This window comes from Alligator mississippiensis, chromosome 1 (genome assembly GCF_030867095.1).
Source record: "Alligator mississippiensis isolate rAllMis1 chromosome 1, rAllMis1, whole genome shotgun sequence".
Lineage (NCBI taxonomy): Eukaryota > Metazoa > Chordata > Crocodylia > Alligatoridae > Alligator > Alligator mississippiensis.
This window is the reverse complement of record NC_081824.1, coordinates 279,430,798-279,449,204: the sequence shown is the minus strand read 5'-3', so window position 1 is coordinate 279,449,204 and position 18,407 is coordinate 279,430,798. Positions and strand designations below refer to the sequence as shown.

Here is an 18,407-nt window from a genome sequence, read left to right as displayed (position 1 = left end):
TTGTGATGCCACTGCCACGCTCTTGCACGAAGCTTGCAGCTGCACAAGATATGAAGCACGGTCTCACTATTGTAGCCGCACCTTTGACACTTCTTATCCCATCAGATGACGCCAACAGGCATTTGAGACAAGCTCACTGGATGAAGCACCAGTCTGCAAAGCACATGAAATTCCCATAGAGCATGAAGGGGTTGCTGGTGTGCCACTCTGAGGTGACCTCAAGGACCCTGTCGTGGTCAGATTTCACCTTCAGGTCATATATGTACTTAGGCAGTATAGCATCCTTCAGGAACCTCTCAAGAAACAATAGTGATCTGGTTGTCAGTGGGGGCTGGGATTACCAAGACCCCCAGCACCTGCCGCTCCTCACACCATTTCTTGGAGCACTGATATAGAGCTGATGCACTTCCCAAGGCACCACATGGCATGGCCTTGCTGGGGAGCTGAGGCTACAAAGTCCCTGCCACCTCATCTAAACTTTCCTGAGCTGGTTGCTGGAGGCCACATGGCCTGGTCCTTGCTGGATGGTGGCCTAGTAATCTTCCTTTTGGTGGTCTCTTTCAGGGCACCAGCAGCAATGTTGTGTACCAGATCAAGGCAGGTCAGTAGGCAGAAGGCATGGGTAACTACTGCAGTGTTACAGAGGTGTCCTATATATGGAGGACACTGGTAACCCTCTGCAAACAGGGGATAAGCAGGATCGCATCCTGGCCCATAATAGCAGATTCATCCACTTCTTTAGGAACTGCATGATTTCACCATCTGCTTTCTTGAGAAGTGTCTTCGGGACTAGTGTCCTCTCAAGAACAATGATATATGAGAAACAGAAGTATTTATAATATAAATCTTCTGCCAGGAGGCCAGCAGGGAAGAGTCGAGTTTGTGGGTGCTCCGCACAATCCCAGGGATAGTTTCGTCCAGCATCTGTCTCACCAGGGGACTAGTGGCATGCCCCCATGGAGGTAGGCCTCACTCTCCTTCAGGTGCCTCATGGGATCATTCTGGGTCTTGCCCGTGGCAGCCAGGACAGTGTCTCTTTCCCTGCAGTCGATATTCAGAGAGAGACATTTTGGAGGCATTGAAGAAGTCAAGCCCCATCCACCCAGCTACCACAGAACTTAACATCCTTTGGAGATCACTGGGCTCATCAGCAGCGAGAACTAGGTTGTTTGCATAGGCCAGAATTATCAAATTATGTCCATCCTGTCTTTTGCACCTAATGCTTCTATTGCTACATCCCAAAACAGCATTTACCTTTTGTGCCACTGCATCACACTGCAGACTTGTATTGAATCTGATCTACTAAGACTCCCAGATCCTTCTCTGTGGGGCTGCCATCCAGTCAAGCATCACCCATTTTGTATTTACGATTATTCTTCCTGAAGCGTAGCACCTTGCATTTGATAGCATTGAAATTCATGCTGCTAGCTCCAGTCCAGATTTCCAATCTGTCAAGATCCTTCCAAATTACACATCTGTCCTCCAATGTGATCACAATCTTTCCCAGTTTCATGTCATCTGCAAACACAATCCTTTCCAGTTTCACATCATCTGCAAACATGCTCAATAAACTTTCTACGCATCCAAATTATTAGTAAATATGTCTATTAATAAACAACATATATTTAATTATTTGCATTTAATTATGTATTGATCAATAAAGAACACAGTACAGACCCCTTTGGAACTCCACTCAAAACCTCCTGCTATTCTGATATGTATCCGTTTATAATTACCCTTAGCTTGCAGCTATTGAGCCAGTTGTCTATTCACCTTATAATAGTTCTGTCCAGCCCACATTTCTCCAGTCTGTTTATGAGAAAGTCATGCGGGACCTTGTGAAAAGCTTTGCTAAATTCCAGCGACACTATATCCACAGCATTTCCTTCATCCACCCAAGTAGTTACTTTGTCAAAGAAGATCAAGTTTGTTTGACACAATTTGGTTTTTAGTAAATCCATGCTGGCTGCTTGTGATCAGCCTTTCATAGAATCACAGAGAAATAAAGCTAGAAGGGACCTCCATACGTCATCTACTCCAATCTCCTGCCTTGGGCACGATCACCCCTATATCCAAACCATCCTATGCAAATCCATGGTCTAACCTCTTAGCAAAAACTGTTAACCGTGATACAACCCAAGACATAATACACTCAAAATATCCCAGGAAGTGGGCCATGCCCCCTCCACCAGATGCTTACAAATTAACTTCCTTACAATATGCTCCAGTACCTTCCCAGATACTAAGGTGAGGCTAAACAGTCTGTAGTTCCTTGTGTTCTCCTTTTTGTCTCTTTTAAAGAAGGGCATGGCCATGGCCCTTTTCCAGTCCTCTGGTACCGTGTCCATCTCTCACAACTTGATGAATATCATTGCCAAAGGCTTCAACCTCTCTTTTTCCTGTCCCTTCCATAGCCGTGGATGAAGTTCACAGGCCCTGCTGACTTGAATATATTCAACAACTCTCCAACTGTCTGTCCTGTTATTTCATCCTTCAGCTTGCTGCCTTCTTTATCCAAGTAACCATTATAAAACATCTGGATGGAGCTTAATTCTGTGGCAAAGAATGAGGCAAACTAGCTGTTAGTAACTCTGCCTTTCTTGTATTTTCTGTTTAGATATACCCCTAGTTGTTTAACAGTAGATCTGCAGCTTCCTTTCTCTTTTTTTCTGACTAATGTATTTAGAGACATTCTTCTTGTTGTCTTTAACCTCCATTGCCAGGTGTAACTCCTACTTTCATCTTTATCCATTTCATCATTATCCATCCAACTCATTCTTTCATCCATTATATTGGTGCTGCATGCTTCACCTTTTATCTTCACCTAAATGCATTAAGATCTGCTATCTTCTTCCGCCTGGACCAGGGAACAAGTGTATGAGTTCAACATACAAAGCGATCATAGGTGTTCCTCAGACTCTAAATAGCAAGTTATTAGCATAACCATGCTTGCACTGTTGCCTTCCCTAGCTTTCAACACTATACAATCGAGTAAGTCAGGTAACTATGCATTTCCTCTAACATCCAGGAGAGAGGAAACTATTATTATGCCTATTCTGTCATATGGGGGACTGAGACAGAGGGACTGATTCACCCAAAATGACACAAGTCTTAAGCAGAGCCCAGAATTCATCTCCAAGCCCAGTTCTAGTACTATCAACAAAAAAGGCCAGTGTTTATCCAAGTCCTTCACAAATCTGTTGGGAAAGGATGAGTTAACTATCAGCACTAAATATCAAATCCAGAATGGCAGGTAATTAACACCTGTGAAAAATCACACTTGTGGCTAGGCCTACTACACTACTCATTTTGCTGGCAAAACAGAGCTGGGAAGGGTGAGATGAGGTCTAATTTGTAACTAATCATGGTAAGCCTCCAAAACCAGGGTAACTCATGTCATATTGGGATGGGATGGGAGAGGGAAGGGGAGAGGTGTTAGAACAGGGGTGTCAAAATCCCATTCCAGAAGCCAGATGAGGGGCACAGAGCTACTCTACTAGCTCAATTAGGCCCACAGATTGGCCCCATATGCCAGATCCATGTAGCGAACTCTCTGGACTAGCTGTATGCGCTGCTTGCAATGCATACACCAGCTCTACATAACATATTCAGACCACAGCGGTCCCATGCGTGGCACACTGTGGGTGGGGCCGGTCTCAGGTGCAGCCTGCATGTGGAACCTGCACTACACCCAGCCCTGCATGCTAGGTCTGGCATGGACTGTGGACCTGACCAGGACCAGACCCATGATCCAGCATGCATGGCCCAGTCAGCACAGCTGGCATATGTAGCACATGCCCCTGACTGGCCCTGTACTGTGTGCAGCCTGTACCAGGTGGGCTCTGCACACTGACCCAGGCCAGTATGTGCTGGATGGATGTGGCAAGCAATGCTGCAAGCCAGAGGATATGGTTCTGACAGCAAAATCCAGCCTATAGGTCATATCTTTGACACCACTGAGTTAGAATAAACTAAGGAGATAAACAGATATTTTTAGTATATGCAACACCAACACAAGATGTGTTTTCATAATTGATTACAAAACAGCTACACCAGCAAAACCTTCCAGCTACGAACAGACAGAGCAAACTCTAGATCTCCTGACTTCATCCAGTAACATGAAAGCATAATGCCCCAGAAAAATATTCCCTTACACCTGAGCTCAAAATGTTTAACTTGGTGCCTATGAAATGTTAACAATTTGATATTAGATACATACTGTGAAACTGAGCTGAAACAGAAATACCATGGTAATGACTAAAAGTATATTTTTCTAATTTTACCTTTTGGTTTCGAGGCAAATCTTGAGCATTTGCAGGAGGACTGTAATTCAAAACTAGCCTTCGAAACTCCAGGAGGTTAAATAATGACTGAAAAAAAGAAAGAAATATGTAAATGCTTCTGCAGAAAAACACTTGCCATGTGCCTTAGCAAAGTATCTTTGTTGACATGTTTGCTTTTGATGACAACCTTTACTGACAAAATGAAGTCATTCCTCAGACCTGAGAAAAGGTACCCTTGTACCTGATACCTTGTGTAAATCTTTCTCTATCCTGCAGTTTGTTCAATAAAATGTATCACCTAGAAAAATCCTTGCTTTTGCATCACACACAGACACCCACAAATGTGCGCATGCACAACATGTAAAGATAAATAAATATTAGGAACTTAGTATGACATGTACGATATAACTTGCTTTCTGTATCTGAAATTTCAATTGAAGTTAGTTTTAAAAAGAACCAGTTGTCCAAGAAAGAAAACAGAAGTTGTTTAGATGTAAATAGTTAAAGCTCCTGGTTGCTTTACCACATATGCTTTTAAGTATTTACAGAAATTTGAGAGAGTAACATAATTCCGTGAAGAATGCAGATCCTATTTTACACCGTTTTTGAGTCCCTGTTACTAAATCATATCTAATACTAGAAAAGAAGAGCTGTTTTTTGCTGCTTTTTCAAGTAGCAGGAAAGAGAGATGAGAAACATAATCAACAGTGTAACAGGCTAGTATAAATCAAACATGAATGATTTAACCTATATTTTGAGATGTCAACTAAAAAATCCATTAAGAATATGGCTTGAAGAAAGGAAGACATACATCTTTCAGATTTCGATGTGGATTTACTCTCTGCTCTATTTTATGAAAGATCAGTTGTCCAACTTAAGCCTGTTTTAATTCTTTTAGATACCATGTTTATTATAGATTATAATATATGGTTCACCAGAACATATAAATTGTCCTGGCCTGATTGCATGATCTCATTTTGCATGGATATTTATTGCTCAAGCCAAATAGGTAAATATTGACAGTGGATACTACTGATGGTTTTGGAAATAACCAAGATTGAATGCTGTATGTTCCATTATCAGATTTTGATAGCTTGCTCTTTAAAGGTATAAGCAAAATATGGGGAAAATGTTTCTTAGTCTTTTGGAATACATGGGGTCTTAAATGCCCTGCCCTGCCCTGGGGACAAACTAACCCAGATTGCCTGTTTATATAAACTGGGACAGATTCTACCTTGCTTGTCCTCCTCCCTACCTCAGTAGAAAACTTAACTCAACAATATCAACTCAGTTATTGCAGTAAAGTTGGTACCTTGCTAGTGTGACCACATATGCGGCAATAAGTACCTTACTGAATGAACGGCTTCACTTACTGTATTTTAATAGACCTACACAAACAGCAAAGTACAGTACTTACTACTTCACAAAAAGGCCACATTTAGTCATGTAAGTATGAACCATAATTGAAACTACACATCTAGAAATCACCAAATTAAATATTTCTTAATAACTTGCATGAAGAACTTTGAGAAAAATCTGTTCTAAAAGAAACACAGGGCAAAGTGTATAAAACCAGCTTTTAAACATAATTTTCTCCTTTAGGCCTGAAGTAAAAGAAAAGGCTCAGCTTAGTAGAGTATGTGTTCCTAATTCAGAACCAGACACCTGATTATACTGACAAAGCTGTGAATTTAATTTAAATGAATTCGCTTGTGTACAGTTTTCTGTAATGTGTGTGTGTGTACATCTATTTGGCTAGCTCAGTTGCTGGACAGTATGACACTAGATGAATTAGTCATGGAGCTTTGCACCTTGAATATCCTCTTTGCACCTTAAATATTATCAGCTTTTTTTGTATGCATGACATTGCTATAATTTACTTGATGAAAAGTCCATCAACTGCATGCCATTACATCTTCTCTCACACAGCTGTGCATCATTCAGCTTGAACTTACTTCTAGAATGGCACCCAAGTTAAAAATGTTAATACTTAATTTGTAAATGTGTAGAAAGCATACCTGGTAGATGTAATCATCCTTGTTAGAAAGAGAAAAGATGGGTGACCTGCAAAGCTTTTGGGGTCTTAGGGGTTTTTTTGTTTTTAAACTTACGAAGGGGGTCTGAAAGGCTTTTTATTGCTTATGTTTACTTAACCTTAGAACAGGGGCGGACAATTACTTTGGGCAGAGGGCCGCTTACTGAGTTTTGGCAAGCTATCAAGGGCCGCATGACAGGCAGCCCAAGGCAGATAAATAATTTTCTAAATTTTTTAGGGGCCCTGAAGGCCGGATAGAATGGCCTGGCGGGCCACATCCGGCCCCCGGGCTGCATTTTGCCCACCCCTGCCTTAGAAATACTAGGAAAAACAATTGTGGTACCCCATGGATTTGTTAGGTATCTTCTTCTTTGGGTAAACACATATCAAAACCTGTTTTAACCTTAGTTGTAAAGCAGAGATGTTCTGATCTTTAGGTGAGCTATTTTTCCCCCTCCAAAGTATTTGTAAGAGGTGCGGGGAGGGTGAGAGAACCAAAAGAGTTCTCTCCTATGACTCACTTTCCTGCATGTAAAATGGGAACAACAACACTAACAGATACAAGGTATATTCATTACTGACCACTTGGTTCATTTAGTCAAAATGAATCAAGTGCTCAGAAATAAATACACCTTGTATCACCAATATCAAACATGGCCCAAGGGCCAGATCCAGCCTGTGATGCTCCACCATCCAGCCACTGGTGCTCCTCCAGGGTCTGATCAGACACACAGGGAGCAAAGCACATGGCCATGGTGCAGGACTGGCCTATGGACTAGATCAGGGCCCTGGATCCCCTCCCTCTCTCTCTCTCAGCATAAGCAGCACAAGTCCCAGACTGGCTGAGGTGGCCACCAGAGCAGATATGCTGGGGGAGAGAAAGGGGGGTGAGGATCTGTGGGCTTGATTCAGCCTGTGGGCCAGCCTCATGCCATCCTGCTAACAAGAATGATTAAGGCCAGATAAGCTTGATATCCTTGCCCTGTATGAATATTCCTGGTCTCCAGATAACATGAGACTGAGAGCTGAAATCTGAAATTACTAAATCCCCCCTAGTCCTAACTTTCTGGTGAATTCCTTACCAAGATACATGTGGCTATCAGTAGGAAAGGAAGATGAATAAATACAAAACTATTTCTTAGGCAATGTGAAAATGTACATCAGCAATGGGTAAGCACAGAGCAAAAATGAATTTGAAGACGCGTGTCTCAGTACAGTAGATCAGTAAGACATTAGAAAAAAAGCACTATAAAAGACCCACTTCTTCCTAGAAGGTAAGTGATTCACACCTGCACTGACAGAGATAAGTTCAAGTTCTCTTCTCTCTCTCTTTCCTATTTTATATAACATGACTACCTGAAAACTACCAAAAATGGAACCAGAAGTTATCATGCACAAAAAACAATTCAGTTTAAAGATACACTTGAGCATCACTGTTAAGCTCAGATATCACAAAATAATGAATATCAAGATGATTCTGAAAAATCTAATACCATCATTAATTTTCTTTGTCTGTATTGAGTAGGGATTCCTACACTAAACCTAGGAATTCTGCAAATTTACATATTATGTGAAACTTTTACCCTCTGAATCTCTTGCATACCTTTATCTCTAATAAAACAAAATAGACATGAGTCATCTTTATCACCATAGGTTTTGCACTGAAGTTTCCATCATGAAAGAAACCTGGAAAGGAGAGTTAAGCCCCAAAATTGTACTGAAGGAGAATAAATAAAATTCCACCCAAAAAAGATATGACAGACACCCCTACAAACCAAAATATTTAAAATAAACTGACTTATGGTGCCACAAATAAGAAAGTATATGGATCCATTGTTATACACAGACTTAGTCATAAGAATGAAGTATTTACTATTAAAAATCTGCATGTTTGATGTGGAGGCCAATATTCCACATAAAATTAACTGAATTCTCAGTGCGGTGACAATCATGTAAAAACATCCATCCCTTTTTTGGGAATTTAAAGATGAGTAAGAGTTGTTGGTTGTAGCCTTGGATGTAGGCAGACAAGGTTTCTTGGGTAAATGTGATATCTTATTAAACCAACTAAACAGTTGGAAACATTGTTCTTTGCAAGCTTTTGGGTGCAAACACCCTTCTTCAGCCACAGGGAGAGTTTGTTGTTGCTTTGTGTTCTTTCCTGGGTGGAATGAAAGCCTGAAGAAGGGTGTTTGTACCTGAAAGCTTGCAAAGAACAATTTTTCCAACTATTTAGCTGGTATAATAAAAGATATCGCATTTACCCAAAGAACCTTGTCTGCTTATAAAGCTGAATAAGAAACATTCTTGTTACTCAAACGTCTCTGAACCATGACCAAAAATAATGAAAATCCCATTCATTACAAAAACCTTATCCATCTATTATTCTATTTTCTTTATGTGTGTGTGTATACATAGGAAGAGTCAAAGAGCAACAATCAAATTTGTAAGCCAACAGATAAGTTTCAATCACCTGAGAAGACATAGAAAGGGCAATAGGTAGAAATAATTCAGTAAAAGAGGGTTTCTAGCTCTGGGCACAGGGAAGAATATGAATGGACCAAAGACCAGACCTCTATCTCTGTGCCTTTCAATATACAGAAAGTAGCAAGAGGTTGATAGGAACGTTGAAGGGGGTGCATAAAACATCCAACAGCAAAATTGAGTAATATGAAACAATTAGTACTGAAAGAAATTCTGGGATCATCTGGCTCAGCTCAGGGATGGCAGGGAAAAATAGGGTACAAACAGATGCAACAATCACAGTGATACCAATGGATACAGAAAACAAGCTGTTAAGATGCATGATTCTGTAGTGATACAAATTTAGTAAAACTGCTTTTGCTTTAACTCAGTTTCATTCAGGGTCAAAGCTGGGGAAATGTGGTAACTTGCATTGCTACAGGATATCATAGATATGTAACAGATTGTAACAGCTGCTGAATGCTTCTGAACAGCAGCTCCCTCTTCCCTTCTAAAACAATGGAAATGGTTGCTCATACCCACAGGGGCAACTTCCAGCATACCACAAGGAAGTAAAAAAAATTCTGTTTGAGGAATAAAATAAAGATATAAAAATATTAAAACTTCTCTATGTATGTGGGCTTCTGATTTCCAATTTGGACATATAAAAGGCTACTAAACTAAAAAATAATAACTTTATTATTATTACTATAAACAGACAATGAAGTCTGTTTTAACATTGAATATCCTTATCCTCTGTACTCTGAGAGTTAACAAATAGCACTCAATATTGTATTATATGTTAATGTGTGCAAACAATGAACACATTAAAACCAAAAAAGCAAGGCAGATGAAAGAAACATTAGCAAATCATTTTGCTATTGTTTAAGTGACAGCTGCCACTATAATGCTAAAATTATAAGAAATGTAATGTCATTAATAAGTCTTTCAGGGTTAGAGCATCCCTAACTTTTGCCTCTAGACACAGGGTAATCAATCAGGCTTTATCATTACAGTTTCAGACAGACATTCTCTTAAGGGATTCTTTCAATTTCTAGGTCCGCAGATTATCAACACACAGTACTAAAATCAGTTGCTTCAATGTCACATGCATAACTACTTCTACTGCTTGAAAATATTCAACTGTCAGCTCTTTTCTCATTTCTATCCTAAAAGAAGATACCAGGGAACAGCTGCAGGCAGACCTGGATAGGTTGGACAAGTGGGCAGAAAACAACAGGATGCAGTTCAACAAGGAGAAATGCAAAATGCTGCACCTAGGGAGGAAAAATGTCCAGCACACCTACAGACTAGGGAATGACCTGCTGGGTGGCACAGAGGTGGAAAGGGATCTTGGAGTCCTAGTGGACTCCAAGATGAACATGAGCCGGCAGTGTGACGAAGCCATCAGAAAAGCCAATGGCACTTTATCGTGCATCAGCAGATGCATGACGAATAGGTCCAGGGAGGTGATACTTCCCCTCTATAGGGCGCTGGTCAGACCGCAGCTGGAGTACTGCGTGCAATTCTGGGCGCCACACTTCAAGAAGGATGCGGATAACCTGGAGAGGGTCCAGAGAAGGGCAACTCGTATGGTCAAGGGCCTGCAGACCAAGCCCTACGAGGAGAGACTAGAGAAACTGGACCTTTTCAGCCTTCGCAAGAGAAGGTTGAGAGGCAACCTTGTGGCTGCCTTTAAGTTCATCACGGGGGCACAGAAGGGAATTGGTGAGTATTTATTCACCAAGGCACCCCCGGGGGTTACAAGAAACGATGGCCACAAGCTAGCAGAGAGCAGATTTAGATTGGACATTAGGAAGAACTTCTTCACAGTTCGAGTGGCCAAGGTCTGGAACGGGCTCCCAAGGGAGGAGGTGCTCTCCCCTACCCTGGGGGTCTTCAAGAGGAGGTTAGATGAGTATCTAGCTGGGGTCATCTACACCCAGCACTCTTTCCTGCCTATGCAGGGGGTCAGACTCGATGATCTATTGAGGTCCCTTCCAACCCTAACATCTATGAATCTATGAATCTATGAAAGAAATGAGGCAAAAATATATCTATCCAGAAAATACTGAAAATAGTTTACTAACCTATCATTTCCCACACTACCAGGTAATTCAGGTACTACATAACCAAGTAATTCAGGCAATTTTATACATCTTTCATAATGGCATCCCTGAACTGAGCTTGTAAAAGGTTAAGAATTGAAGGAATGAATTACTTGGTCATTTTCTCTCAGAATCAGAGAGCAAGAGATGGTCAGGGTTAAACAAGGAAGGTTTCTGTATCATAAAATGCATCTTTGCCTAATCAGCAATAAATTATAACATTGACTAAAGACTGTCCATGCAACAAAAAGGAGTTAATACATCCCCTATGAATCAACAAATTCTGCAAAATGTATGACGATGCAGAAATAACAAGAGCGAGTATCTTACGAAGGTAACAAATACTGAAAACATGATATCAGACATCCAAGGTTGCAATTAAAGTCTAGTAATTAACATAGCCTCTGTGTGTTGACAGTTATGTGGAATGAAACAGGCATATCGTTAAATGCTGGCAGACTCGTTGGTGGAGTCACATTCAAGTTTCCTTTTCCAAGTGCACCTGTTGATTCCTCTGTCCTGACTCACTCTGGTTTGCATTATTTTTCTGCTATGAGTTGGGTTAACTATGGTGATGGCACCATGATGGAGATGTGTACAATGATGAAAATGTGTCAGCAGTGCAAAATGACAAGCTGTCTATTCAGCAAATTAACATTAAGATTTAAGAGTCATATGGCTTTAAAAAAAAAAAAAACATAAAAACTAACTAGAGACAAATGTAGGAGGGTTTAACTGGCAGGAAACTGAAAAATAGAACATACTTTTCAAGTAGCACTAGTAAAGCAACTTCACAAAAAGAAAGTGACTGTGGACGTCTGAACGTTGTTCAATGATATTATGGTAGCTAAATTACATTAATAAGCAAGATGTTTTATGAGTTTGAGTCATATATTATTTTTAATGCATTTCAACACTTCAGTGCATTTCCTCAGAGCTATGCAGTTCATATAACGTCCTTATCCTTTCCTAGTTCACTAGGAAAGAGACTATTGTCCTCTTTTGTTTTGTACAGCACCTAAAAGTAAGCCAGATGGGTTAAGAAAAATTAATTATTTTCTCTTTAAGAAAGTAAAGAACAAGATTAAGGCTTGTTTGGTCCTGGTTATTTCGATATATTGCTTGAGGTAGCTGACTGTGGGTAATCCGATTAGTTTCACTAGCATTTTACTGAAGCAAAAAAAGAATAATACCATTCAGGTGAACACATCCATTCCAGAAGCAGCTACAGTAACTGGAAGTGGGGGGTGGTAATCATACGCAAGACCTATCTAGACAGAAGCATATTCTTTCCAAAAACATGAACCAGGAAGTTGTGTAGTTGGGGGGGTGGGGGGGGGGAAGCTTGTTTGCTTTTTCAGGAAGTTTGCTGGGGAGGAGGGGGTTGGTTTTGTTTGTTCATTTCTTTTTAATTTTATCTCCACTTTGGGCCTAAGCCAAAACACTGAAGTTAAGAAAAGAAATGAAACAGAAACTAAAGAGAAGAGAAAAAGAAACCCTATGAAACAAGCTGTTCCACATCAGACAGAGACATAGCCATCTGTATGTGGTAAACCTAACCACCTATAAAAGGTTAAGTGGTTTGCAATGAAAACCTACTTCACTAAACTCTCTGTTGAAAAGGTTTATTGGCTTAAACTGAAGACTGATCAGTTAAGGACTGCAGTTTATCAAGAGATACTGCACAAAAATAAAAAGGAGGGAACAAACAATGGAGAAACTTTATGATATTAAAAATGAAGTATTTTTTAACACACAAAGAGAAGATACATTAGGTTGCAAAGTCAAGCAAGCAAGATTGAGAACTCTCAGATTCATGCTTCTGTAACCTGAATTCTGCCCTCATGGAGGTTGAGCTCATCTACCAGTGATTCTCAATCAGGGTGCCGCCAGACCATTTCAGGAGTGCTGCTGCTTCCCCCAACATGTGGAACTGCTCCAGCTCCTCTGTTTCTGAAAGGACCATTTAGGGATGGACCAGGAAGCAGCTGCTGTAGGAGAGGCCTCCACTGCAGCCCAGCCTGAAAGGAGGTTGCACTGGTATAAGTAGAGGGAGCAAGGGGGTTACAAGCCCCAAGTGCTAACTTATAGGGGGTGCCCCCAGGTCTCCTCCCCCTGCTTGTGCCCATTGCCAGTACTTCCTTATGGGAGCTCAGACACCCCCACCCTTCGTGCATACAGTCTGCCTGCTATAAGCCACTCACTGACCACTACTGCTGCCTATGGGATCTGCACAGTGAGGGTAAGACAGCTGCTGTAGGTCATAAGAGCAGCCCTCAATACAGAACAGAGGGCTAGGAAAGCAGTAGGCAGCTTGGGTGTTGCAGAGGATATACAGAAAAATGCACAGAGCAGGGAAGAAAATGGGGACAAGCTGAGGGGAGCATAGGGTGACCACCCATTCCTAATTGGGTGAAACAGTCCAGGAATGAGAACATCAAGTCCAGGTACAGCATTTGTCCCGGATGCAGTGTCATACAGGGATCCCTGGGAAACAGTGGGTTTCCCCTTGCAGGCTGGCAGATCAAGGCCCCCACAGTGAGGGAGGGAGTGGGACAGGGACTGAAGGTGCTGCCCAGCCAGAGCGGTGCATGGGACCAGGGCATGGAGTAGCACAGAGCCATGGACAGCTCATCCAGGGGCCAGAGGGCATGGTGGGGCACATGCCTCCACCCAAATTTGTGCATGGGGTAGGAGGACATGCAGGCAGCCCACTGAGGGCTTGGGACTCCCTGCCCTGCTCTTGAGGGCCCCACACTGGCCACACTGCTATGGCAAGGCACCCCCTGTCCACCTGGCAGCAAGAATCGCAGCAGCGTGGAGCTGTGGCCCCCACTGCTGCTGGATGAGCTAGGGGAACGTGACCAGCGAGGGACTCCCAGGGGAAAGACAGTGGGGAGCTCCAAAACTGCAGCCTGCATTCACCCTCATTCCATTCAGCTCTGGTCCAGCCGTGCCAGCGGCAGCGGAGGGGGACTGGGAGGGGAAGGTGGGCATGTGCGCCACCTTTCCCTTTTGAAAAGACGGTCAACCCTAGGTGAGCAGCCCCATGGCAAGTGGAGATGACACATAGGGGTGTGTGAGAGTGCCCACCAGATTTATCTGAAATAGTCCCAGGGAGGATGGGAATAATAGAAAGAATGTGCTCATGTGCAAAATTAGCTTTTACACACTGTTATAAATGTGTTTGTTTTTTTTAAAACAGGGTGCCACTAAACTCAGAAAAGCTATAGAGGGGTGCCTTCAGCCTAAAAAGTTTCAGAATCACTGTTGTACACTACAGGGATCCTATTAAATAATAACTATGCAGTAATGTATATGGTCAAATTAAGACTGAAAACAAACTTTCCTAACTGCTAAGACACTTGACTTTGCAGCCTAAGTTTTTCAAACATTCCATTTTACAATGAAGGGAGGACATGTTAAAATAAACAGACAATAAAGTTACCTAGAGAGCCAAAGCAAAACAAAACCTAGCATAAAGAACCAAGCATGACCAGACCACTGAAAAAGAAAGCTTTTAGTGAGGAAGTTCAAAGGTATTACAGGTAATACCTGGATTTGCAGGCACCCCAAGTTTAGGGGGAGGAAAATGGGATTGGCTGAGCCAAGACTATAATCAAGTTCCAAATGGAAACAGTTTTAACCAAGCATCCAGTGGGGTGAAGCATAGGCAGCGTTGCTCACAGAATCTTTCCAACTGGTTGCTTGCTTCAAATGTCTCACAACATCATTTTCTTCATCTCAGCTTCCCTATACACCCATTTTTCCTATCTATTTTTTACCGGTCTGCTCCCTCACCAGCCCTTCCTTTTAACATCGTCTCTCTTTTTCTTCACTTCTCTTTCCATTTCCTTTTACCCTCTTAACTAACCCCCTAAATGGAATGAAAATAGCATACTGTTGTCTGCTGTTCACTCTACTTCTGTGTTATACATTTTCCCCCACCTATTTATACTTTAAATACTGTGGGACAGGGACTGTCTGTTCCTGCATATTTATACAGTACCTTGCACAATGGGTTTCTATTGCAGGTACTACTATAATAGGTATAATCAGTATTAACATAATCCCTTAGAAAAGATCACACAAGCATTTTGAGACACTACAGAGCAATTAGCCAGTTTTGAACCAAAAGGATTGCAAATCATTCTTGAACTGCATTAAAGGCAGAAGTTTAAATTTGAAGGGAACTGATTGCTGAAAATGTACTAGAACCCTCCTGCAGGAAGTGAAGAAAGCAATTACAAGGGGAATAAAGGTAGCAGGAGAGCTTAGCAACAAGAAAACTGTTCATAGGAAACAACGGCTCTGTACATTATTTCCTACTTAACAGGGGAAGGACCAGAGTAATTATCTGAGGTGCTGACAAAGTTAGAGAACTTCCTGAAAATCTTCATTTGTTTGGGGGCAAGGGCAGTGGGAAGGAGAGAGAGAGACACTGTGGTTGAAGGATAACTCACACAACCGGGACTTGAGCCAGATCGTTTTTAAACTTATAGGAAAAGCATCCAAAGAGTTTTTATCTCCAAAACAAAACCCCTGTGGACAGATATGTTCCTATTTCATAGGGCAAACAGTACAGCATAACAAAACATATGCAGAAGGAAAGGTAAGTGAAACTGAGACTAGGAAGGAGAACTGAAATGCTTAAGCTTTTTCACGTTCTGCAGAAAATTTAGCCGTAGAGCTTTACATCTTTGGGGAAAATAATTCAACCCGCAGCTTTATTAGGTGTTACGGCCTGTTTTCATTCAATGATTCAGTGTTCTAAGTTAAAAATTAACAGCATTTAGTTTCAGGTTGTTGTGCTTTCTTCTAAAAGTTTTAAGAATAACAAGAAGCAAGATGGGAAAAGGTTTTGATACCGAAAAGTTAAACTAAATTAAGAACATTAGCAAACCTGGGTTAAATCAACAGTTTTAAATAAATAGCTCACAGCAGTGTTACCAGGCTACTATTTACAGAACATTTAATACCTGAAAATAACATGAAATTTAGAAGGCAGTAGAGTAAGTATAAATTGGAAGTTCCCCAAAATAATTTAGTGTACACCGTGGTCTTGGCAAACAGTGAAAACTACCAGTCAGTCTCTACTCTATCATATTCTCAAAGCTAAGTAAAGATTCAGCACCAAGTATAAGAAAACATAACTGCCAACATTTCCTTATATGGTTAAAGCTTTCAAATTCTGTAAGTATATGACAAGTGCAGAGGTAGCAAATGTGTCAGTAGTCTTAATGTGTCTATTCTGTGTACAAGTTTAAATACAATATTAAACCTAGAAGTTACATACTGCAGTGGGATCACTGCCCAAAGACAGTTATTTACTGCCTTATTTATGCTATAACTAAATAGAAAAATATTTTACTATAGACAGAGGCAGTAGCACTATTGATTACTTAAGTTTTTATCACTTTATTATAAACTGAAAGCAGGGACTTTATAATTTTGCCAGCATTTAACCTTCTGACTGGGACCAGATGAGGAGCTGCCTTGTGCCCTTTGGCACTCTTTCTTTCAATGTACACTCACTCCTTTCATTTCTCTTTCCTCTTAGTTTATTCCCTCTCAATTAAGCCCAATCTCTATCCCTCAAAAAATTGTGGAGAAATAATAGGGTCTCGGTTACTGCCATTACACTGTTCTTTCTGCCTTCTCCCACCTATTCATATTTTAAAGCTGTCTGGGACAGGACCTGCTGTTTTGTGCTTGAACCCTAAAGGAGTGGCCAACCTATGGCACAAGTGCCACAAGTGGCATGAGCAGGCTCTTTGTGCAGCATATGGCAGATTGGGGAGAAAGAGCAGACAGCATAGTGGCAGACAGGGCAGGGAGCAGAAAGCAAAATTGCAGGTTAGGCAGGGAGCACAGCGAAGAAAGCAGATAGCAGATAGGGCAGGGGAAGAGGGTCAGAGCGACACTCAGGGAGGGTGTGGGGCTAATTTGTGGCAAGCCTGCCAAAAGGGTGGGCCCCCATCGCTCTGCATAACGGGCTCTGATTTTAGGTGGTTTTACTGCACTGCTTGAAAGTGGAACTTGCACAACAAGTAGGCTCTAAACCAGAGGTTGATAGGCTTTTAGGCACAGCAGGCCAAAATTAGTGCAGCTCACATCAAAAATGGGCTGCTGCTTCTGAGTCAACCGCCCCTTCCCACTTGCCACTGAATTGCTATGTGCTTCCAAGCAAACCACCGATCCAATCCCCTCACAACCACGAGTTCCCCCAGCCACTGACATCCTACTGCACATGCAACCACCCACCACATTGCCGCTGAAGTTGTAACTAAATACAATGCAGGCTAGACAAAACTGCTTTGCAGGCTAGATCTGTCCATCAGCTGTAGGTAGTAGACCCCTGCTCTACCCATACAGCATGACTGGAAGCAGGAAAGAAAAACCGGAAGAAGAACCATAGGAAGAAAATGAGAAAAGGGAGCGAGGAACTGGAGGGAGACTTGCACTGGGAACTAATGGGTGTAACAGGCTGAGGGGGATGGGAGACAAATAATGGGGTAAGATTTGGACTGTCTAAGCCTAGGGGCTAGAACAAGACACAGGAGACAGAATGGAAGGAGGGAAGTTTGGAGTGGATAGGGCACTGGGTTTTAGACATCTGTGTCCACTGGCACTAGCTCTCCTTTGAAGCCTGAAACATAACCCCAGGACCCTTGCACCACACCATCTGTCTGATCTCAGCAAAAATCTGTGAAAAAACTGTGAAATATGCTTGTATAGATATTTAGATAGTATTATACATCTGTGCAATAGATTTACAGGTTTAAACCTGGCTAACAATGTGGGTTTCAATCTTTTGGCACATGATCAAACTGTTTGGGGGTTTTTTTCCTCTTTCCTCAGTTTCTTCCTTTCTTTTTTTTACCAAAAGAAAGAAACAAAAGGACCTGCAAATGAAGATACATTAAAGGTTGTCAATTCAAGCACTCAAAGGTCAGCAAGTGCCAGAATTACGATTACATGACTATTCTTAGTTTCACCCCCTAATGTGTTCACATTATGATTCATCAGATAGAAGACAGATTTAAATCTTCGCAAGTCTGATGCCTAAGATCCTAAACCCTAAAGATGCTGGCCCCAGGAAGAATGGGAGGCTGCCGAGGAGCTGACAAACATGCAAGCAGATGCAGACTGACAGATAGGAGGTTGCAAGAATGACAGTCTTTCCTTACAAATTCCCTGAGACCCGCTGACCCTGGTTGCTGGTTAAGAAAAGCAGACCAAGGGGTAGGGGGAATTGCATGTACAGGACTCTACTGTATGCTATATACATTCAAGTCACGTAAACAAAGATTTGTTTTAAGACAGGTGTTTGAGTCACGAATCAGCCATTGCCATGGGCTATCAAAGGAAAAGGTTTATGGGGGCAAAACTTAATTAGGCCAGTTGGTTAACGTGATTGGGAAACATGGAGCTTGCAATCAAGATGTCCATTTAAGAGAAGTAGGATTACATTTTCCAAACTGAGCCAGCCCCATCACCTGTTGCTGCAATGCAAGA

The 18,407-nt window shown here is 41.7% G+C and overlaps 1 protein-coding gene across 5 annotated transcripts in view; it reads right to left on the bottom strand.

Moving 5' to 3' along the window:
• USP25 (ubiquitin specific peptidase 25) overlaps nucleotides 1-18,407 on the bottom strand; it is a 155,312-nt gene that overhangs the window by 73,685 nt on the left and 63,220 nt on the right. For all 5 annotated transcript variants that reach the window (XM_059720649.1, XM_059720645.1, XM_059720646.1 and 2 more), the window contains exon 6: nucleotides 4,284-4,370. In XM_059720649.1, coding sequence (XP_059576632.1) covers nucleotides 4,284-4,370 — 87 coding nt within the window. The remainder of the gene's footprint in view (nucleotides 1-4,283; nucleotides 4,371-18,407) is intronic.